The sequence below is a fragment of the Tamandua tetradactyla genome, chromosome 7 (assembly GCF_023851605.1).
Source record: "Tamandua tetradactyla isolate mTamTet1 chromosome 7, mTamTet1.pri, whole genome shotgun sequence".
Taxonomy (NCBI): domain Eukaryota; kingdom Metazoa; phylum Chordata; class Mammalia; order Pilosa; family Myrmecophagidae; genus Tamandua; species Tamandua tetradactyla.
The window spans coordinates 5,809,789-5,834,823 of NC_135333.1; the positions used below are offsets into that span (position 1 = coordinate 5,809,789).

At 36.1% G+C, this 25,035-nt stretch overlaps 1 protein-coding gene across 4 annotated transcripts in view; it reads right to left on the bottom strand.

Annotated features, from left to right (window-relative positions):
• Nucleotides 1-25,035, bottom strand: part of B3GALNT2 (beta-1,3-N-acetylgalactosaminyltransferase 2) — a 77,421-nt gene that overhangs the window by 30,716 nt on the left and 21,670 nt on the right. For 3 of the 4 annotated variants that reach the window (XR_013179180.1, XM_077168403.1, XM_077168402.1), the window contains exons 5-6: nucleotides 9,515-9,610; nucleotides 786-896 (exon numbers count right to left, since the gene is read on the bottom strand). Coding sequence is in view for 3 of the 4 variants with exons in the window: in XM_077168403.1 (XP_077024518.1) it covers nucleotides 786-896; nucleotides 9,515-9,610 (207 nt within the window). In the remaining variant the exon portion in view is untranslated. The remainder of the gene's footprint in view (nucleotides 1-785; nucleotides 897-9,514; nucleotides 9,611-25,035) is intronic. The other variant, XM_077168404.1, reaches the window with a different exon arrangement.

Genomic DNA, 25,035 nt, shown 5'->3' on the forward strand with positions numbered 1-25,035 from the left:
CCTATACTATGTTTACATGTTACAGTATAAAAATGTTTTTTGAATGTGTAATAACATAGCAAATGATGTACATCTCAACTACAGTAATTAATTCATGTGACTAGGTTAATATTTAATGAAAATTTACTAAGTTTGGGTATTTAAATGCCAAGTGCTTTACTAATCATTAGACCACAGCATCAAGGAAAAGACTGTGTCTACACCACCAGCACATACTACATCTGCTTATTTAAAGTTCATCATTTAAAATGTGCCTTCTTCATTATTCTACATTTACTCTGAGAAATTTACCTGTCACACTGTTTTAAATTTGAGGCAAATATGAACACATGAAAAATCAGTCAGAAGCCCCAGAGTTGCTTCATAATATAAATGAAAGCATGAACTCAAACTTATCTTCCGATGTTGTTATCTGTAGTATTTTAAATACCATTTCACTATCAAGGAGAGATGGTAAATATTCTGAATATTATTGAGCAAATACTCTTAAGGAATGCTAACTTAAAATGAATGAGAAATAAAATACTCAAACTTTAAAAATCAACAGATCTTAAGGCAAAACCATATATTCACTGACAGTTATAAATTCATATATAACATTTGAGTTTTTAGTCTTTACTATGGAGACATTAACATTTTCACTATTCATGTTTTAAAACACACAGGACTCACTGTTCTACAATGCCTGAGTTGGTGTAAAGTAAATTTAAATATACTTTTATGCATTAAAAATATAAAAAGTATGCTAAACATCCTCCCAACCTTAAAAAACAAGGATGGCTTACTGTAAGGACTCTGAGAACTCCCCCTCCATCATTGACTGCCACTTTGTGAAGATTTCTTGACACAAGGCCTTGGAGGTCCTGGCTCTCCCACACAATTGTACCTTCAAATCTCTTTTATGGAAAGATAAACGGTAAGTTGATTTCTATATTGTTGTCATTTAAGTTTTTAGGTAAGATTTTGGAGAGAAACGTATTGTTGTCCAAGACATAGCAGTTAAATTTTGAATCTCACAACTCACAACGTAACCATTATTAACATTTTGGAGTTTATACATGAGTCATTTATTTCCACACATCTTTAAAAAAGGTGGGGGGCGGGCAGAGGGTACATACACAATTTTGCATGCTGCTGTCCGTCATTCACCATTGTATAAAAAGCAGTCCTTCATGCTGCTGCAGCTGTTACAACCATTCTTTTAAATGTATATATAACAATACCTGTAGTAAGTGCATCCTTACTTACTCAAACATTTCCCTAATGTCAGGAATTTAGTTGCTACCAAACATCTACTAAAATAATAAACCATGTTTTAGTTAAATGCTTATTTTTCCTTAAAACTGTGTCTCTTAATTAAAATAAATTTCCAGAAGTGAAATAACTGGTAAAAGAAATGTGGATTTTGATACACATTGCCAAATGCTTTGCAAAAGCGATTTACACTAATTTAAGGGTCACTAACAATTTACGGGAATGCTAACAGCCTTGTACGGGATATTAAACCTGTGTGGGATATTAGTAAGAGAAGTTTAAGCTAATTTAGTTGATTAAAAAATGATTCCTTATTTAGTTGTTTTTCTCTGATTCCCAGTGATCTCCACGAATTGTTCTTTTCTGGGATTTGCCTTGCTATGCTACTTTGTCATTTAGCTACTCAGTTTTACATATTTCTTATCAATCTGTATAAGACTTTCATATAGCAATTATCTTAACTCTCAGCACATTTTATATGTTAAAAATATTTTTTCAGACTTGTTTACCACTTAATATCGTTATTATTTTTTTAACATCTAAGTCATTACTTCCTAACCTTAAAAAATAGAGAAAATGATACCTACCTCAAAGGGTCATTTTGTGGGTTAGTGATAATGTGTACAGTGTAGTGGCTGTGCTCGGCTTGTAGCTTTATTACCACTAGAAGGAAAAAGAAACTGTCCCTTTAAAAGATTCCGTTTTCTAATTTTAGAAAATAGGTATTGATTGCTTCTGTACTTTCCCTAGGTGGCTTTAATTTGCTACTGAACTTGAGGACAAACCTCAATTCCATAAAAACAAAAGAATCTCAAAATCAGAAATATACATAGAAAAAAAAGTCTAGGAAGAAATATATCAAATACATTGGTCAACGATGGGCGACATCATATTCTTTAAACCTTTCTATATTTTTGCCAAATTTTCAACAGTGAACACGTATTACTTTCATACTTTTATAATCAGGAGAAAAATAGTTTTTAAGCCAAACACACCTTTAAACTAAGTAAATCTGGGTTCAATCTTCTTTTAGACATGAGTCATTATTTAAACACTTAAGTATCTACTATTTACCAGGCTGTAGGCTATGTTTGAAAATAAAAAAAAAAAGAGAGAGAGAAGAAATAGTCTGTATCTTCAAGTAACAGTGACAGGTTATGATAGGCTCACTAATGAAGGAAAGTAATTCTGCTTGGGAAGATCTGACAAAATTTCAAATGACTGTGAGAGCTGAGTTTTAAGGGAGTTTGAGTCAGGAAAGTGGGAAGCAGACAAAATACACATCAAAAGGCCCAGACTTAAGTTCTCACTGACTAAAAATCACAAGCATATCAATGTTTAATGAGTGATTTACATTTTAAAAGTATACTTATTATGTTTTATTGAGAGTACATATTTTGCACTTATATATGCATGTCTGTAATGTAGAAGCAGATTTATATCCCTCCCTTTTTGTAATCTAATACGCTTTCTTGAATGGTAGATAAAAGGTTGAAATTAGCCCCGTGACAGTTGTGAAGAACCCTAGGTGCACCCATAGATGTACCACCTGTCAAGGACCTTGGCAGAAAAAAAGGTCAAGAGCTGTATAATTAGAGAACAAGATGGTGATAACTTAGTCCCTTGCCTATCACTAGCTGTAATGTATCTATTCTGTTTTCCTACAGCCTTGTTCCCTAGACTCCCTTGCTATCTTCATTTATTTATTTTTTGAGGTGACATTCATGTAAAATAAAATTAACCATTTTAAAAAGAGCAAACTGTGATGTATACATATGATAGAATGGGCATTGCCCAAATATCCCTAAAAACTGGGAGACAGATCCAGGGAGAAGGAGGAGTTATAGCAGAGAAGATAGGATTTAACAAATGAGTATGAATGCTGATTCATTATACCGATAGTTCTTTTAGTCTCCAATGTCTTGGAGCAGCTAAAAGGAAATATCTGAAATTGTGGAACTGTAACCCATACCATACTTTTGTTCTATAACAACTTGCTAAAATGTGCTTTAAGATTTATTGTTTTATTGTTATATTTCATAATAAATAATGTTTAAATATTAAAAAGAAAAGGCCCAGCCTTGACATGGCATGATATATTCAGAAAAATGTTAAGAAGTTTATTATTGCCGAAGAACAAGGTCAAGTAGAGGGTAAAGGTCAGCAGGTCCAATCAGGAGGGGCTTTGTATGCTACTATTGGGAGTTTTTCCTTTATCTTGAAGGCAATGGGAAAGCACTGATGGTTACAAGCAAACAATGACACAATCATATTGGCAGTTTTAGAAAGGACACTCCAGTAGAAGGGTGGCAACACAACAGAGAAGATTGGTAGGGAGAGGAGAAATCAGGGTAAAATGAAAGTCTAGATGAAAAAAAGTAAGCACCTATTTAAGGCAGTGGCTCACTATCAGAGAGCTACCCCTCTCTCCCTGAATTTAAGGAATTTAGAAATAAGACTACCCTCTGAGTTGAACTAAATAAATCCTTACATAAGAAGAAACAATTTTTTGTAATAAGTGAGTAGAATTTAAGATTGATACTTAATTAGTAAAATCAATACCTTAAAACAATTATCAATTGGCCACTATAGGAAAGCGGGAGAGAGAAATTTTGGCAATGTAGCAACACCAGAGGGAAAAAGATACTACATTTGGAAGATATAAAGCATTCTGGTCACATCCTTCCTGGATCTGACAGCTCTCTTTAAAACACTCACATCCCATTGTGTAGGCAAATTCAGTGCCTGAAGCCAATCACTGTTCAAATTCAGTTTTTTAGGTGCCTTGATATACCAGGAAAGTGGTCCATGGACAGGGGTCATGAACATTCAAATCACTCTAATAAGCTAATATCCACTAATGATGAATGAACTGACATTTTAGTTTATATACTGACCTTCTGTGGGTGTACAGTATCATTTAACTGTGCATCTGATCATTTCTAAGTAAACTAACCAGAAGTTCAGTGCTTGGGCCAAAAACCTAAGTTCCAGACCCTCTATGTGAGCCAGCTTTAGATTAATCGTGCAGCCCTTTCCTGGAGACAATCTTTTGCCTTTGCTGTACTTTACTTTCTTCTAAAACTTCAACAGTAATGAAATTTGGAAGGAACTAATACAAAATACATTTAGGGTAAAGAATTGATAGAATTTGGTGAGTGCTTAGATATGAAATCTGAGGATAAATCCCATGTTTCTGGTTTAGAAGAACCAGACAAATGTATCACTACCCAAGACTGAGAACACAGGAGGAGTTGAGAATGGGTAGAATGGAGATGATTACTGTTAGAAAGCCCAAGACACATGCAGGTGAAGCTGTTCGGCCAGCAGCTTGAAAAGTGTCTAGAGTTCATGAGAGAAGTTTAAGTTATAGATGCAGATTTACTAGCCATCAGCATACAGTAAGTAATAGATGAAGAATGTGTAAAATAAACAGAGGACTACGTATCAAATCCTAACAATTAATATTTAAGAGGAAAGTAACAGAAAAGGAGCTAATGAGGAACCAGGACTAGGCTAGGCAGAGCTGGCGGAACCGAAAGTAAGGATGTCATACAAACCAAGAGAGGACTCTTGAACAACTAGGATAAGGACAAAAAAGTGTCCCCTGGAGTTGGCAGGTTGCTAATAGTCTTAACAATTGCAATTTCAAACGAACCATACCAACAATAAAACATAGTGACTACATAAAAATATCTCACCTTAAAACCACAAATCTAGAAAATATGATAAAACAAATCTCTGTCCCATCCATTCAACTGATAGTTCAATTTAATGGTAGCCCCTTCCTGGCACCCAATTCCATTTTCTTTGTTACTAGGTCATGATGTAACACATAAAAATACTGATTACATTGAGTAATTACCAGAAAAACTCACTGGCTCAAAAAATGATCCTGATTTATTCACTGAACTTACATAACTCACCAGTTGTTTTCTCGTTATGCAAAGGAGGAGCTGTAACTTCTCCCCCTCTCCTGTACATGTTCATGTTCCATGTCCCAGTTGAATTTCCTATTTTTGCCTCATCTCTCATATGCCTACTTTCTACCCCCTGGTCTAAGTTATCATAAAACCAGGAATCTCTTAAGATGCAAAGCAACTTGTTTGTGACAATTTCCTGCTAAGATCATAGAACCAAACCAAGTTAAGAAAAATGGCATCATATAGGTTGGGAAATATGCTATCTCACTCATAACATAAGCAGACTGTCTGCAATGCTTTTTGCATGGTGTTAATTCTTTAGTGTTGTATTTCTAATTTCTCATCCAAACTAACAGAACAGTTTAAATAAATACTTTTGTCCCTGTAAATCATTAACAATTTCTTGTGGGCTGGAGAAATTACTACATCTCAAGATGTCAACACTTCATCAAAGGTAAGTATATAAATATTCGTAATACTACTAATAATAGCTCTAAGTGACTCAGGTGAACCAAAATAACCTGTTTTTTATTGAAATTAGTTTCAGGTTTTAATTGTACTATTAAGGAAAATAAGAAATCAGAGAAAGAAATATTTTAAGAAAAACAACACAGCAGTCTTCATTTAAATTTGTGACCCCCTTCCCACTAAGATTTATGCTTCAGCAAGTCACACAATGAACACATTAAAAGAGATCTGCTTACTTGACAAGCTATACTGATGCCATGCAACACTTGTAGATTATTAAGTGTAGTGGGAATAAGATGATAAAACAACCATCTGCTTCCCCCTCTCAATTGGAATAAACTGTTTTTCTTTTATTATTCTCTGTCGATATATAGTCTAATTGTTCATCATTATTTTTTTTCCTGAATTAATAAGCTCAATTAGGCTTCATGGAGAAACACAGAATATTTATGTAAAATTAAGCAGTTTCAACAAAAATAGGATTTATACAATAGTAAAGAGTTATTTTATTTTTAAAAGTTTAGTTTTCTTTTTCTAAACCTACTACACATTTATAACAGAACATTTAGAAAATGGATATACACACATACACAAAGAAAATAAAAATTCTCTTTATCTACAATCCCAAGTCCCAGGTCTAGTCACCATTATATATCTACATGTTTTTAAGTCTTAATTAAAATGGCCACTCATTGTGTCTCAGTACAATATTTCCCATCGTTAGTACCTACTGCCAGATATATCATTCTGAACACCAAGATGTATTTACCAAGGGAAGCAAAATCTTCCCACCCCCAACTTTTTATTCAGAAAAACTTCAAACTTATAGAAAAGTGGAAATTAACACCCAAATCACCTAGATCCACTAATTGTTAACATTTTGCCACATTTGTTCTCTCTTTCTCCATATACACAAACTTTTCTGTTGTGGGTGAAACACCTGAAAGTAAAATGCAAATATCATGACACTTCACCTTTAAATACTCCAGCAGGCATTTACTAAGAACAAGGAAACTGTAAGGAAAAGGGAACATTTTTTTGTGGATTAATACAAAATTTCTAATTCTTCTTATAAGGCTGATCAATATTATGGGGTAGGCCCTGTGAATATGTGATTAGCTTGAAACATTAAACATTATTTTCTTCCTCTTTGCCTCACATTATGTGTGACATCTTCTTGAACAGAGTTTCTCAATCTCAGCATTATTGACAATTGGGGCTGGATAATTATTTGTTATGCGGGCTGTACACTGCAGGATGTTTAGCAACACCCTTATTCCTAAAATGTCTTCAAACCATTGTTAAATGTCTAGGGGTTGGAGGGATGGTACAAAACTGCCCCTCCTCTTTGAGGAACACTGATCTTGAAGAATAGGACAGCTCAAATCCAGTTGAATAGCAGCAGTAATGACAGCATACAATCATTTGCTGAACCTCAGCATGTTCTAAAACACTCTTACATGTATTTAATCATCCTGCCTTTAGAACAACCCTCTGAATTGGGTAATACAGCACCCCCATCTTAGAGATTCAGGAAACAGATTTAGTGAGGTTAAGTAACTTGCACAAGGTCACAGAGCCATTAAGCGACAGAGTAAGGATTCAAACTTGCCTACGGGCACTGATGCACCCATTCACGCACTGGTGCCCAAACATGCAAGCACATACTTACTCCCAGGTATATCATTGTCTCTTTCCTACTCATATCAATCCTCTAAAATCTTTTGTGAAAATCAACCCTACATCAGGCTTCAAATCTTTCTGGATAGCATCTAACATAATACAGGTGATTCCTTATCTCCTTGGAACAACAATTTTCGTGTGAGAATCACCTGAGTTTTGAGTTACATTCTGCCCATGTTAGTCCTTATTAGAAAAGAAGGTCTCTAGTTAATGACTTGCTTCAATCCTAAAGGAACTTACCAATTAGTTAATGTAGAAAAAATGTTTACAATAGTGCCTGGCACATAGTAATTTAAAAACTGTAACAGTATTAGCTTTTCTCTTCCCACTAGTTTATATATTCCCTTAAGGGTAAGGAGCTTTATATTGTATCCTAACATAACCCCAGTGATTAGAATAGTGCATGACTAGAAATTGCAATATGTAAGTTCTCAATACATACTGTCTGAGTAAGTAAGTAAAAAAAACACAAAGAATGACTTCCTTTAAAAACTGAGATCCAATATGTTTTAGCTGAGGCATTACAGCTCATTAAAAGTAAAACACACGTTTGGTAGTGCATACTGCATTTAAAAAGGAAAAAAAATTCATATAGGAAAATAAAAAGAATAAAAGGCCCCAGGAAAATAGGCATTTTTCATATATTGCTCATGACTATTCAACTAATATAAATTACTAAACTGTCCTCTGGGAAGGAATCATACAACCTAAAAATACACATACTTATTGACCCAGCAATTAATCTTAAGAAAACAACCAGTTATATACACAAAACAGAGGTGTAAGGATGTTCACTAAGGTCTTTTTCATAATATGAAAAACTGGCAATACATCAATATCCAACTACAAAGGGTTAAATGAATGACAATATTTCTCTACAGTATATGTCTATGTAGCTATTTAAAAAATAATGTACATTTATATAAAAAATGCTCATGTTAATCAAAGAAAATGAAAAAAAATTTTTTAAACGTTGAACAGTATCACTGTGGTAGCTATACATGCATCCATCCCCTCTACCCCATTTTCTCTACATATAAGCAGGGGAAAAAAAAGCCTGGAAACATAGAAACCAAAATATGAAGTGACTATCTACAAATTATGGAATTTTGGTGATCTTTATTATTTTATTACTTTTTTTAGTTTATCTGTATTTTCTGTTTCTTTCCAATGTGTTTTAGCTGTACATTTTTTAAAAAACGTTTTTAAGCGGATTTTCTTATAGAGATGAAATAAAGGAAGTCTTTTTGATACTCAACAGAATTAAAATATATAGTTTCAATTACTTGTACTCAACTCCAAAGATCTATAGCATATTATACAAATGTGTGATTCTGTTATTGCACAAATGTGAACAGCAACCCACAAGACTGGTGGTAGGAAAGTTTCTTGGTTAGTCAGTAGGACAAGACAATTGTCTGGCTTCCACATCTTAAATCAGCACCGACGCTGCAGACTGAACTCTGTAGCTGTTCTAAAGTGAATCCCAGAGATGTTTGGGACACTGACCCCTATTCTGGCACCAAAGCACTGGGTTCCAGAATGTACTCAGACTACACTGAAATAACCAGAAAAGACTGAGGCTGATGGATGATTTGTTCATGCTTGCTTGTGTAATACTCTGCAACTGTATTGTGTTTTAATTCCAGGACTGATGAAGGGCATTTGGCCAGGTGAGGCAGCATCTAGCTGTGCCTAGAAGGTGAGAGTTCTGTTATCAGACATCAGATATCAACCACAACTATTCATCCCTTGGAGAGGTTTTATTTATCTTGAAAACTATGGCTGATTTCTCTGCCGTTATTTTGTCTGTACTTACATTTTGTTTTTCATTCTTCAGATAAGTAAATTGTTTGATTTACCCAAATGTTATCCATGTCTGATCTTTCTATCAATCCATATCGTTCACTATCCTTTTTTATTAAAACAGTTGTACATCTGTTCTCTTGTCCACTAACTAAACAACAGTCACATGTTGACACTTTTTAAAAAGTACGGTTTTGGAACCTTTGAGGCATCATGAAGATCTCTGGCTGTATGAGTGCAGACTGCTACCTTTCAGTACAATTGGAGTTGGTACCCTCATCCACCATTCAGGAGCGCTGCCCTGGCACAACTAATACCAAGGGCCTGCCTCTGAAGGCACATACCCATTGACACTATAGTCCTTTTACCACACCAGGTACCTCTGGTAAGATGAACTGTTCCACAGGTTTGTACCACAGTTTGTTCACCTGCACACCACAACTGGGAGGACTAAAGCGAGCACTGAAGAGGGCCTCCTACAAATTGGGGTAAAATAAAAAGAGAAAGAGACAAGAGCAAAATATGAGACAAGAAAAAAATACTTCATTTTTATATACTGCATATGCTACAAGAGTTTTCAAATACCTTACACCTTGATCAGCTAAATCATCAATGACCCAAACCATGGTTACTAACACTGTTCACTTATGTTTGGGCATCATTTGGGCTTTCTAGTTGCAGTCATGGTCATTAAATAATGACATTACCATAACCAAAGTTGTCATGAAATTCTCACACACCAAATATAATCTATGTAACCTTAGAGAACCAAACAAACCTTGAAATGAAAGGCGTTAGGGGAGTTGGAAGATACTGTTAAATTAAGCCAACATATTAGGATGTCACAACTCCTCAAAGGGTAAAGAATAAACTAAAACATCACAGATTCCTATATGCAACAAAAATACTCAGGAGGACTTCCGGAGAAGATGGCGGCTTAGTAAGACGCGCGGGTCTTAGTTCCTCCTCCAGAACAGCTACTAGGGGAGTAGAAAGGATACAGAACAGTTCCCAGAGCCATGACAGAGACCAAGAAGACAGCGTACCCCATTCTGGAACAGCTGACTGGCTGGGAGAACCCGCTGCAGTGAGATCGCCGAGGGGCGCGCGCTTCCCCGGGCCGGGGTGGCAGGCGGCTGGAGTCCCTTCCTCCCTCCTTCCCGGGCCGGCTGGGAGAATTGGACAGGCGATCCCCTCAAGCCACGGCAGCTGCCCACCCCCCCCACGCGGCCCCCCGGACCAGCTGGGAGAATTGGATCGGAGATCCCCCAAACCGCAGTGACCGGGGTCCCTTCCAAACACGTGGCTTCCCGGTCCGGCTGGGAACGGTGGATAGGCACTCCCCAAAGCCGCGGCGGCTGGCGCCCCCCCCCGCCACACTTGGTGCACCAGGCCGGCTTGGATATTTGGACAAGCGCTCCACCAAGCCGCGGAGGCCGGCAATCCTCCCCACGCGCGGATTCCCGGGCCAGCTGGAAGATTCGGATTGGCACTCCCCCAAGCCGCTTCAGCAGGCGAGCCTCCCCTACAGCAAGAGTTTTCCAAAGTTAAAGGACCCACAGCACCTTTTACTGGTGGGACCCGCAGACAGACGAGCGCCACGACCGCCACCTATTGGGCAGGATAAGAAAAACAGAGCCCAGAGATTTCACAGAAAAATCTTTCAACCTGCTGGGTCCCACACCCAGGGAAATCTGATTAAATGCCCAGACGCCAGCAGAAGATAACGGATCACACTCGGAAAATTGAAGATATGGCCCAGTCAAAGGAACAAACCAATAGTTCAAATGAGATACAGGAGCTGAGACAACTAATGCTGAATATACGAACAGAAATGGAAAACGTCTTCAAAAACCAAATCAATAAATTGAGGGAGGACATGAAGAAGACATGGGCTGAACAAAAAGAAGAAATAGAAAAACTGAAAAAACAAATCACAGAACTTATGGGAGTGAAGGACAAAGTAGAAAAGATGGAAAAAACAATGGATACCTACAATGGTAGATTTAAAGAGACAGAAGCTAGAATTAGTGAACTGGAGGATGGAACATCTGAATTCCAAAAAGAAACAGAAACTATAGGGAAAAGAATGGAAAAATTTGAACAGGGGATCAGGGAACTGAATGACAATATGAAGCGCACAAATATACGTGCTGTGGGTGTCCCAGAAGGAGAAGAGGAGGGAAAAGGAGGAGAAAAACTAATGGAAGAAATTATCACTGAAAATTTCCCAACTCTTATGAAAGACCTAAAATTACAGATCCAAGAAGTGCAGCGCACCCCAAAGAGAATAGACCCAAATAGGCATTCTCCAAGACACTTACTAGTTAAAATGTCAGAGGTCAAAGAGAAAGAGAGGATCTTGAAAGCAGCAAGAGAAAAACAATCCATCACATACAAGGAAAACCCAATAAGACTATATGCAGATTTCTCAGCAGAAACCATGGAAGCTAGAAGACAGTGGGATGATATATTTAAATTACTAAAAGGGAAAAACTGCCAACCAAGACTTCTATATCCAGCAAAATTGTCCTTCAAAAATGAGGGAGAAATTAAAACATTCTCAGACAAAAAGTCACTGAGAGAATTTGTGACCAAGAGACCAGCTCTGCAAGAAATACTAAAGGGAGCACTAGAGTCAGATACAAAAAGACAGAAGAGAGAGGTGATGAGAAGAGTGTAGAAAGAAGGAAAATCAGATATGATATACATAATACAAAAGGCAAAATGGTAGAGGAAAATATTATCCAAACAGTAATAACACTAAATGTTAATGGACTGAATTCCCCAATAAAAAGGCATAGACTGGCAGAATGGATTAAAAAATTGGATCCTTCTATATGCTGTCTACAGGAAACACATCTTAGACCCAAAGATAAACATAGGTTGAAAGTAAAAGGTTGGGAAAAGATATTTCATACAAATAACAACCAGAAAAGAGCAGGAGTAGCTATACTAATATCCAACAAATTAGACTTCAAATGTAAAACAGTTAAAAGAGACAAAGAAGGACACTACATACTAATAAAAGGAACAATTAAACAAGAAGACATAACAATCATAAATATTTATGCACCGAACCAGAATGCCCCAAAATACGTGAGGAATACACTGCAAACACTGAAAAGGGAAATAGACACATATACCATAATAGTTGGAGACTTCAATTCCCCACTCTCATCAATGGACAGAACATCTAGACAGAGGATCAATAAAGAAATAGAGAATCTGAATATTACAATAAATGAGCTAGAATTAACAGATATTTATAGGACATTACATCCCACAACAGCAGGATACACCTTTTTCTCAAGTGCTCATGGATCATTCTCAAAGATAGACCATATGCTGGGTCACAAAGCAAGTCTTAACAAATTTAAAAAGACTGAAATCATGCACAACACTTTCTCGGATCATAAAGGAATGAAGTTGGAAATCAATAATAGGTGGAGTGACAGAAAATTCACATATACGTGGAGGCTCAACAACACACTCTTAAATAACGAGTGGGTCAAGGAAGAAATTGCAAGAGAAATTAGTAAATACCTCGAGGCAAATGAAAACGAAAACACAACATATCAAAACCTATGGGACACAGCAAAGGCAGTGCTAAGAGGGAAATTTATTGCCCTAAATGCCTATATCAGAAAAGAAGAAAAGGCAAAAATTCAGGAATTAACTGCCCACTTGGAAGAACTGGAGAAAGAACAGCAAACTAATCCCAAAGCAAGCAAAAGGAAAGAAATAACAAAGATTAGAGCAGAAATAAATGAAATTGAAAACATGAAAACAATAGAGAAAATCAATAAGACCAGAAGTTGGTTCTATGAGAAAATCAGTAAGATTCATGGGCCCTTAGCAAGACTGACAGAAAGAAGAGAGAGGATGCAAATAAATAAGATCAGAAATGGAAGAGGAGACATAACCACTGACCTCACAGAAATAAAGGAGGTAATAACAGGATACTATGAACAACTTTACGCTAATAAATACAACAATTTAGATGAAATGGACGTGTTCCTGGAAAGACATGAACAACCAACTCTGACTCAAGAAGAAATAGATGACCTCAACAAACCAATCACGAGTAAAGAAATTGAATTAGTCATTCAAAAGCTTCCTAAAAAGAAAAGTCCAGGACCAGACGGCTTCACATGTGAATTTTATCAAACATTCCAGAAACAATTAGTACCAACTCTCCTCAAACTCTTCAAAAAAATCGAAGTGGAGGGAAAGCTACCTAATTCATTCTATGAAGCCAACATCACCCTCATACCAAAACCAGGCAAAGATATTACAAAAAAAGAAAACTACAGACCAATCTCTCTAATGAATACAGATGCAAAAATCCTCAACAAAATTCTAGCAAATCGAATCCAACAACACATTAGAAGAATTATACATCATGACCAAGTAGGATTCATCCCAGGTATGCAAGGATGGTTCAACATAAGAAAATCAATTAATGTAATACACCATATCAACAAATCAAAGCAGAAAAATCACATGATCATCTCAATTGATGCAGAGAAGGCATTCGACAAGATTCAACATCCTTTCCTGTTGAAAACACTTCAAAAGATAGGAATACAAGGGAACTTCCTTAAAATGATAGAGGGAATATATGAAAAACCCACAGCTAATATCATCCTCAATGGGGAAAAATTGAAAACTTTCCCCCTAAGATCAGGAACAAGACAAGGATGTCCATTATCACCACTATTATTCAACATTGTGTTGGAGGTTCTAGCCAGAGCAATTAGACAAGAAAAAGAAATACAAGGCATCAAAATTGGAAAGGAAGAAGTAAAACTATCACTGTTTGCAGACGATATGATACTATACATCGAAAACCCGGAAAAATCCACAACAAAACTACTAGAGCTAATAAATGAGTACAGCAAAGTAGCAGGTTACAAGATCGACATTCAAAAATCTGTAGCATTTCTATACACTAGCAATGAACAAGCTGAGGGGGAAATCAAGAAACGAATTCCATTTACAATTGCAACTAAAAATAAAATACCTAGGAATAAATTTAACTAAAGAGACAAAAAACCTATACAAAGAAAATGACAAAAAACTGTTAAAAGAAATCACAGAAGACCTAAATAGATGGAAGGGCATACCGTGTTCATGGATTGGAAGACTAAATATAGTTAAGATGTCAATCCTACCTAAATTGATTTACAGATTCAATGCAATACCAATCAAAATCCCAACAACTTACTTTTCAGAAATAGAAAAACCAATAAGCAAATTTATCTGGAAGGGCAGGGTGCCCCGAATTGCTAAAAGTATCTTGAGGAAAAAAACCGAAGCTGGAGGTCTCACGCTGCCTGACTTTAAGGCATATTATGAAGCCACAGTGGTCAAAACAGCATGGTATTGGCATAAAGATAGATATATCGACCAATGGAATAGAATAGAGTGCTCAGATATAGACCCTCTCATCTATGGACATTTGATCTTTGATAAGGCAGTCAAGCCAACTCACCTGGGACAGAACAGTCTCTTCAATAAATGGTGCCTAGAGAACTGGATATCCATATGCAAAAGAATGAAAGAGGACCCGTATCTCACACCCTATACAAAAGTTAACTCAAAATGGATCAAAGATCTAAACATTAGGTCTAAGACCATAAAACAGTTAGAGAAAAATGTAGGGAGATATCTTATGAATCTTACAATTGGAGGCGGTTTTATGGACCTTAAACCTAAAGCAAGAGCACTGAAGAAAGAAAGAAGTGGGAGCTCCTAAAATTAAACACTTTTGTGCATCAAAGAACTTCATCAAGAAAGTAGAAAGACAGCCTACACAATGGGAGACAATATTTGGAAACGACATATCAGATAAAGGTCTAGTATCCAGAATTTATAAAGAGATTGTTCAACTCAACAACAACAAAAAGACAGTCAACCCAATTACAAAATGGGAAAAAAGACTTGAACAGACACCTCTCAGAAGAGGAAATACAAATGGCCAAAAGGCACATGAAGAGATGCTCAATGTCCCTGGCCATTAGAGAAATGCAAATCAAAACCACAATGAGATATCATCTCACACCCAACAGAATGGCCATAATCAACAAAACAGAAAATGACAAGTGCTGGAGAGGATGTGGAGAAAGAGGCACACTTATCCACTGTTGGTGGGAATGTCAAATGGTGCAACCACTGTGGAAGGCAGTTTGGCGGTTCCTCAAAAAACTGAATATAGAATTGCCATACGACCCAGCAATACCATTGCTAGGTATCTACTCAAAGGACTTAAGGGCAAAGACACAAACGGACATTTGCACACCAATGTTTATAGCAGCGTTATTTACAATTGCAAAGAGATGGAAACAGCCCAAATGTCCGTCAACAGACGAGTGGCTAAACAAACTGTGGTATATACATATGATGGAATATTATGCAGCTTTAAGACAGAATAAACTTATGAAGCATGTAATAACATGGATGGACCTAGAGAACATTATGCTGAGTGAGTCTAGCCAAAAACTAAAGGACAAATACTGTATGGTCCCACTGATGTGAACCGACATTCGAGAATCAACTTGGAATATGTCATTGGTAACAGAGACCAGCAGGAGTTAGAAACAGGGTAAGATAATGGGTAAGTGGAGCTGAAGGGATACAGACTGTGCAACAGGACTAGATACAAAAACTCAAAAATGGACAGCACAATAATAATTGTAATGTAATTATGTTAAAACACTGAATGAAGAAAAAAAAATACTCAGGAATTTCCATTCAAAAAGAACCCTCAGGGAAAAAAAGGGGGTGGAATATAAAAGAGAACTGATTTTCATCATGTCTATTTATTGTTTTTTTTGGGGGGGCACCCTCCAGATTTATTTTAGGGAATAATATTTCCTTATTCTCATGCCTATCTTTATATACCAACTTACCATAGGGGAGACTTTTGTTAATGCTATCAAGACTATGCAGAAGTTCAGAATTAAGGGCACTTTAATGGATAGGTCTATTTCTTTCATTAACATTAGTTCTTGGCAATGGGAAGGGTCAGGAAGGATCCTTTTTGCATTGTGATGATGCATGAACCCATAAGCATCCACTTTAGACCAATCCTTCCTTGAGGACAAAGATAAGTAACCATTCCTTGGGCTAAAAATATGGCAACTAATGTTAGATCAACATGATCACATTATTTTGTACACATGAACAAAACTACTGATAACTCAAAATTTATGAGAAATAAAAAGACTATTTAATAAGGCAAACAAGTGTGTCAAAAAATGTGATCATAATTTCTACATAAAGATAACAGTGGAATTCAGATAATTGTTATTTCAGTTACCTAGTTGAGCTTCTGTATCAATGAAATCTTTAGCCACAATAATATATGGACTCCTATAATTGGTTAACTTGAAGATAAAGCTCTTCTCACTGCAATCATAATGGCTGGAATAAAAACAATACCCAAAATAAAGTAGCATGGCTTTCCTTGGTTGAATCATCAGTAGGATTTGTTATTTTCTCTTAAATTTATGTCAGTAAGCACTTTCAAAAACTACACTGTATTCTTTTCAGGAAGTAGGAATAGAAAAAATAAATTTAACCTTAAATTCATTTGTGTATTTACTGGTGACTCTCTAACATTGTATTCATTGCTATATGACAGCAATCAACATTAACATAATGCAAAAACATTTCTAAAGATGCTTAAAAAAGTGAACAGAGGTCAGTTGCCAGTAATATCAGACCAATCCTCCTATAAAACATAATGAATTGTGTAGAAAACATTTAAAAAACAACTATTTGAAGTCACTGGAATACAAACAAAAATAGAAAGAAACTGAAGAATCAGCACTGGGAAGAAGGGAAAGGTACTGGATATGTGTCCTCTTTTTATTTTTTAAATGTTTTTTTGCCTAAATGCAGGACTTGAGGGTAACTAACATTAGATAAAAATCCACAGTTTTTCGGTTTGAAAACTAGAGGGGAGAGAGAGCAAACAGCAGCCAAGTGAAAGGAAAACCTCCAGAAAGGGTCAAATAGGGAGATTCTAAAATTAAACCAACAACAACAAACTAACATATAAACATTCTTGAAATGGTTACAATCAATGGCTCATGAGATCCTAAAATTTTTAACATCAATTCTGCCCAAATCTGTGGCTGACTCAAAATAAATATTCAAAATACACATTCAAGGCAGAATCCAAGCAACCCATCAAAGGCCAAAAGAATTGAATAGAGATTTAAACTGCCACCCAATACAAGGGAGACAGTTTAGAGTTTGTATCCAGCCAATTTAATTACCTGCTAAAATAAACAAAAAATAAATCAATATTCTTTAGAGGAATGTAAGAGACTAGAGAGTCTCCATTATGAATTATTCACAATATACAACCCAAAGTTATCAAACAATATAAAACAGGAAAATGCTACCCATTTTCAAAAGGTGATAATAAAGATAGACCTCAGGATGACTCAAGTTCTGGAATAAGGCAGGCAGGAATTTTAAAGCTGATATTATAACTACAGTTAAGACTGGGGAGAAAAATATGCTTATAACAAATGAACACAGGAAATATTAGAGAAACGAAAATTGTCAAAAGGAGTGAAATGGAAATTCTAGAGATAAAATGTACAGTATCTAAAGTTAAAAATCTACTAGACAGATTTAATAGCAGATTGGAGAGATGACAGAATAATCTGTGAACTTGAACTCAAATTAACAGAAACTATCTAAATCTGAAAAACACTGAATCACATACATGTAACTGGTTCCCAGGAGTGGAGAGAATGAAGTAGAGAGGGTTTTTGATAATAGCAAAATTTCCAAAACTTGTTAAAATGCATAATTTACAGATTCAAGAAACTTATGAAACCCTGGCAAAAATAAAAAGAAAAACTACATTAACATATGAGGTTCGCTGAAAATTCCACAATCAACCCAATTATTTAAAGTGAAAACAAAGACAAAATCTTAAAAGCAGCCAGAGTAGGGAGAAACATTACATATATCTTATATGGGAACAAAAATAAGAATGATGGTTGACTTCTTATCAGAAACAATGGATGCCAGAAGACACGAGAATAACATATTTAAAATACAGGGGGAAAAAAGTCAACCCAGAAAATATCCCACAAGAATAAAAAAAGAATACAGGCAAAATAAAAACATTTTCAGCAAGTGAATTAATCACCCGTAAGCCTGTACTAGAATAAATGCTAAAGGATGCTCTTTGGGCTGAAGAAAAACGATACCAGATGGAAACATGGATCTTCAGGAAAAAAATGAAGAGCATCATAATGGGAAATATGTGGATAAATATAAAATACTACTTTTGGTCAGGCCACAGTGGCTCAGTGGCAGTTCTTGCCTGCCATGCCAGAGGCTCGGGTTTGGTTCCCAGTGCTTGCCCATGAAAACAAACAAAAAATACTTTTTCTCTAGATTTCTTTCATATATATCTAGCTGTCTAAAGCAAAAATTATAACATGTACTGTGGGATTTATAGTGTACATAGATGTAAGACATATGACAAGTACAGTAAAAAAAAAAGGGGGGATAGTAAGTGAAAATATTTTGCTGCAAGATTCTTGTATTTTACATAAAGGGCTACAAATGTTAACTTTAAGAAGACTGATAAGTTCAGGACATATATTTTAATTCTTATGTCGCCCACATACATACAAAAGAATGTCACCAAAAGCTAAAAAGACAAATTAAAATGGAATTCTAAAATATATTCAACTAACCCAAAACAAGAAAAAAAAAGAAGCAATAAAAGGTGAAATAAAAAGCAAAATGAAAAACTGAAATGTGACAGCAATAACTGCATTAAATGTAAATGGAGTAGATGAACATGGTGGTGTCAGATATCCCCACAAACATTGCCCCTTAGATAAACAAAAAGGCAGACTCAACTATCTTGGACCTCTAGAGGAAGACTGAGGCTGGAGAAAGACTCAATGAATGCTGAATTGGAAAAAGCCAAAACCACCACCACACAAAAGGAGTAGGAGAACACTGGGATGAATTTACTGATCTGGACTCCTCCCAGGTTCACAATCACATCTGTGTGGTTTATGTGACTCATGGCAGACACTCCTGCAGTCTCTAGCTACAGATCCCTGCGGTGCATATTTGCAGCCCACACACATTCAAACACCTGAGGTCACAGAACCACAGCATCGCTTTAGCAGTCTGCACATTTGCATTCAAAGTGGCTCTCTGAAGCTAGAATGACCCATGTTGGAACTCTGGCAAATTGTGTGCATTCTTAGCCTGGCTCCTTAGGGTCTAATTGCTGGTGCAAGTAAATGAAAATATTGGATATCTTTGTGTATTGACTCCATTTGGCTCTGTGCAGGACAGACTAACGGTACAGGATAGGATCCCCCAACCTGAAGTTACTGGAGGCAGAAAAGCTGCACAGTAAGGGGGAGTGGAGCCATTAACAGGCAGTCTGGACCCAGGAATGAAAGCTGGAGTACTGGAGTGGAGCTGAGCAAACCACATCCACAAGGGAGGGAAAAAGCTGTATAAAAACAAGAAGAATAGCACAGGAATCCTGAAGAGAAACAGGGGAAAGAAAATCCACTCTGGGAGAGTAAATACTTGCACATAACTCAGGAAATCTTGAAAGTTACTGTGTATGCCTAGGGCAATACACAGACTCAGAGAAACTGGAAAGACGCTGAACTGTTAACCATGGGCTACTGTACATGTTCAAGACAAACTGGGTCCAGGGTTGAAAAGCCTTAACACAACCAACCTAGAGTTAGCACATCAAAATCATTAAATGCGCAGACATTGATGAAAGATGTCTGAGAGATCTTTCTCAAAAGATGAAAGTCATACAAAGAACCAGAAGAATCAGCTCATTCAAGGAACAAATTAAACAACAGAGGTAGCAAAGACACTGGAACAACTAAGATATTCAGTAAATCTTCAAAATAAGTTCAAAGATCCAAAGGAAAACACGGACATGAAACTAAAGGAAATCAAGAAGATGATGTGTGAAAGAGAGGAATCAGATTTTTAAAAAGAGCACAGGGCAGACCATGGTGGCTCACAGGCAGAGTTCTTGCCTGCTATGCTGGACACCGTGGTTCGATTCCCGGTGCCTGTCCACCCCCAAAAAAAGGAACATAAAGAACTAATAGGGACTAAAAAGACAATAACAGGAATTAAAAATATACTAGAGGTGATCAACAGTAGATCTGAGCAGGCAGAAGAAAGAATCAGTAAACTAGAAGATGGACAACTGAAACCATACATTCTAAAGAGCAGATACAGAATTAAAAAATGAGCAGAGCCAAAGGACCTGTGGGACAAAAAGAAGTATAGCAACAATATATAGGAGCTCCAAAAGGAGTGGGGAAGGAAGAAGGAGCAGACAGAATATTTGAATAATGGCTGAAAACTCCCCCAAAGTGACAAAAGACATGAATATACACATCCAAGAAGTGTAACAAAAAGTATTTGCTCACGTGGAGGAACTTGAGAAAGAACAGCAAACTAACCTCAAAGCAAATAGAAGAGAAATAACAAAGATTAAAGCAGAGTTAAAGGAATGGGAGAACAAAAGAACAATAGAAAGAATCAACAAAACCAAAAGCTGGTTCTTTGAGAAAATCAATAAAATTGATGGGCCACTAGCAAGAATGACAAAGAAAAAAAAAAGAGAGGATGCAAATAAATAAAATCAGAAATGAGAAGGGATGCGTTACCACAGACCCTGACAAAATAAAAGAAATCATAAGAGGATACTATAAACAACTATATATCAACAAACTAGACAACTTAGATGAAATGGAGAAATTCCTGGAAACACATAAACAAGCTACATTGACTCAGGAAGAAATAGATTTCAACAAACCAATCATAAGTAAAGAGATTCAATCAGTCATCAAAAATCCCAAGGCCAGACAGCTTCACAGGGGAATTTTATCAAACATTCCAAAAAGAAATAACACTAATCCCACTCAAACTTTTCCAAAAAATTGAGGAAAAAGGAACTCTGCGTAACTAATTTTACGAAGCTACTATTATTTTAATAACAAAACTGTGTGGATGCTATTAAGAAAGGAAAACTATAGGCCAATCTCCCTAATGAACACAGATGCAAAAATTCTCAACAAAATACTAGCAAACTGAATCCAACAACATATTAAAAGAATTATACACTATGAACAACTGGGGTTTATAGCAGGAATGCAAGAATGGTTCAACACAAGAAAATCAATTAATGTAATACAACACATTAGCAAACTGAAAGGGAAAATCACATGATCATCTCGAATGATGCTAAAAAGCATTAGACAAAATTCAACATTCTTTTCTGATAAAAACACTCCAAAAGATAGGAATCAAAGGTAACTACCTCAATATGATAAAGAGAACATATGAAAAACCGACAGCCAGCATTGTACTCAATGGAGAGAGACTGAAATCTTTCCCCCTAAGATAAGGAACAAGACAAGGATGCCTACTGCCGCCACTATTATTCAACACTGTGCTAGAAGTTCTAGCTAGAACAATTAGGCAGGACAAAGAAATAAAAGGCATCCAAATTGGAAAGGAAGAAGTAAAACTTTCATTATTTGTAGATGACATGATACTATACTTGGAAGATACTGAAAAATCTACAGCAAAGTTACTTGAGCAAATAAACAAATTCAGCAAGGTGGTGGGATATAAAATTAATGTGCAAAAATCAGTAACATTTCTATACACAAGCAATGACCTAGCTGAGGAGTCAGTTAAGGAAAAAATTCCATTCAAAATAGCAACTAAAAGAATCAAGTAGTTAGGAATGAACTTAACTAGGGGTGTAAAGGACTTGTACACAGAAAACTACATAACAGCTAAAAGAAATCAAGGAAGATCTAAATAGGTGGAAAGACAGTCTCTGCTCATGGATAGGAAGGCTAAATACAGTTAATCAATTCTACCCAAACTGATCTACAGATTCCCAACACAAATACCAATCAAAATTCCAACAATCTACTTTGAAGATTTGGAAAACCTAGATACCAAATTCATCTGGAAGGGAAAGAAACCCCGTATACCTAAAAGCATCCTAAAAAAGAAGAATGAAGTGGGAGGATTAATACTCCCTGACTTTAAAACTTATTATAAAGCCACAGTGGTCAAAACAAGATGGTACTGGCAGAAAGACAGAAGCACTTACCAACAGAATCAAATTGAGAGTGCAGAAATAGACCACCAAATCTATGGTCAACTGATTTTTGATAAGGCCCCCAAATACACTGAACTGGGACAAAGTAGTCTTTCCAATAAATGGGCATGGAAGAACTGGATATCAATAGCCAAAAGAATAAAAGAGGACCCTTAACTTATACCTTATACAAAAACTAACTCAAAGTGGATCAAACATCTAAATATAAAAACTATCACCATAAAGCTTCTAGAAGAAAATGTAGGGAAACATCTTTAAGACCTAGTAATAGGAGGTAGCTTCCTAAACTTTACACCCAAAGCAAAAGCAACAAAAGAAAAAATAGATAAATGGGAACTCCTCAAAATCAAATGCTTCTTTATTTCAAAAGACTTTGTCAAAAAGGTGAAGAGGCAGCCAACTCAATGGGAGAAAATATTTGGAAATCACATATTGGACAAAGGTTTGATATCCTGTATACACAAAGAAACCATGCAACTCAACAAAAGAACAAACAATCCAATTTAAAATGAGCTAAAGATATGAATAGCCCACCTTTAAAGATAAAAATATGAATTTTTCTGAAGAGGAAATACATATGGCTCAAAAGCACATGAAGAGATATTCATTTTCACTGGCTATAAGGGAAATGCAGATCAAGACTACAATGAGATACCACCTCACACCTGTAAGAATAGCTGCTATTAAACAAACAAGAAACTATAAATGTTGGAGAGGGAAAAATTGGGACACTTATGCACTGCTGGTGGGAATGTATAATGGTGCAGCCACTATGGAAGACTGTTTGGTGGTTCCTATGAGCTAGCAATAGCACTACTCGGTATATACCCAGAACCAAAAGCAATGACACAAGTACATTTGCACACCGATGTTCATAGCAGCATTATTCACAATCACCAAAAGATGGAAACAAATGACCATCAACAGATGAATGGATTAACAAAATGTGGTATATACATACAATGGAATATTATGCAGCAGTAAGTCGAAATGACGTCCTGAAGCACATGACAAGATGGATGAGTCTTGAGGACATAACGATGAGTAAAATAAGCTGGACACAAAAGGACTGTATGACTCCACTTTTATGACCATGGTAAAGGTAAATCAGAGGTTTATAATACAGAATGTAGGGGACTTAGAGATATGTAGAAGCTAGAGATGGGTGAACAGTTAGCTAATGAGGTTGAACTCCAAGACAACCTCAAAGAGACAGAAGTGAAGGCGGTTCTCTATACATAATGTTACCATATTGAAGATGAACAATATTGAAAGGGGTGTACAGATCTACATGTCCCACTGATTAACACTAGAAATAAAAATTAGTTCTTGCAAGAACTGCTTCAAAGGTATGATTCAGGTACAAAGAGTGTTTAAGTCCAGGGTACAGGAGGAAAACTGCTGTTGCATGCTATGGGCTATGTTTAAAAGTAGAACATCAGCACTGCCAAAGTAACAGCAGAGGTAAATAAAGGGGGGAAGGGACTACAGTTCACAGCGAAGTTAAGATTTCCTATTTGGCAAGGATGTGTTTATTGGTTTTCTTTCTCTTGGTAACAATGAAATTATCTAAAATTGGGAGTGTTAATGAACTTTGAGCACTATACATGATGCCTGAAGAATGCAGGTGGCTGAAAAATGCACTGACTGAGAAGAAGATTGGCAAACGATGATGTATACTTATACACAAATGTTGTGCTGCTACAAAAAAGGAACAAAGTTATGAGGCAAGCAAAGACGTCAATGAACCTGTGGGACATTTGGGGAGGTAAAAGAAGCCAGAAACAAAAGAACAATAATGGTATGGTCACAGAGTCACAAAACAAGTCTCAATTAATTAAAAAATATTGAAATCATACAATGTATATCCTCTGACCACAATGGAACGAAGCTAGAAATAAACAGTAGAGGGAAAACTGGAAAATTCACAATTATGTAGAAATTAACATATTTTTAAACAACCACTGGGCTAAGGAGGAAATCAGAAGCAAAATTAAGAAATATCTTAAGGCAAAAGAAAATGAAAATACAACCTAACAAAACTTATAGGATATAGTAAAGGCATTGCTGCAAGATAAATTTATGGCCCTAAATGTTTATATTAAAAAAAGAAGAAAGACTTCAAATCAGAGACCTAACCTCAAAACTGGAAGAACTAGAAAAAGAGCAAACTAAACTCAAAAGAACAGAAGGGAGGAAATAACATAGTTTAGAGTGGAGAGAAATTAATCAGGGAAAACAAAATAAAACACAACCAAAATGAAAAGCTGCTTCTTTGAAAATAATCAATATAACTGACAGATCTTTAGCTATATGGACAAAGAAAAAAAGAGAGAAGATAAAAATAACAAAAATCAGAAATGGAAAGTGGGACATTACTACAGACCCCACAGAAATAAAAAGGACTGGATGAGGATACTATGAACAACTATATGCCAATAAATGAGATAACCTAGATGAAATGGACAAATTCTTAGAAACACAGAAAGTACCTGTATTGACTCAAGAAGAAACAGAAGATCTCAACAAACCAATTACTAGTAAAGCAATTGAATCAGTAATCAAAAAAGAAAAGCCCAGGACCAGAAGGGGAATTATACTAAACATTCAAAGAATTAACAGCACTCATTCTCAAACTTTTTCAAAACCTGAAGAAGAGGAAACTCTTACTAAATAATCTTATGAAGCCAGTATTACCCTAATACCAAACCAGATTAA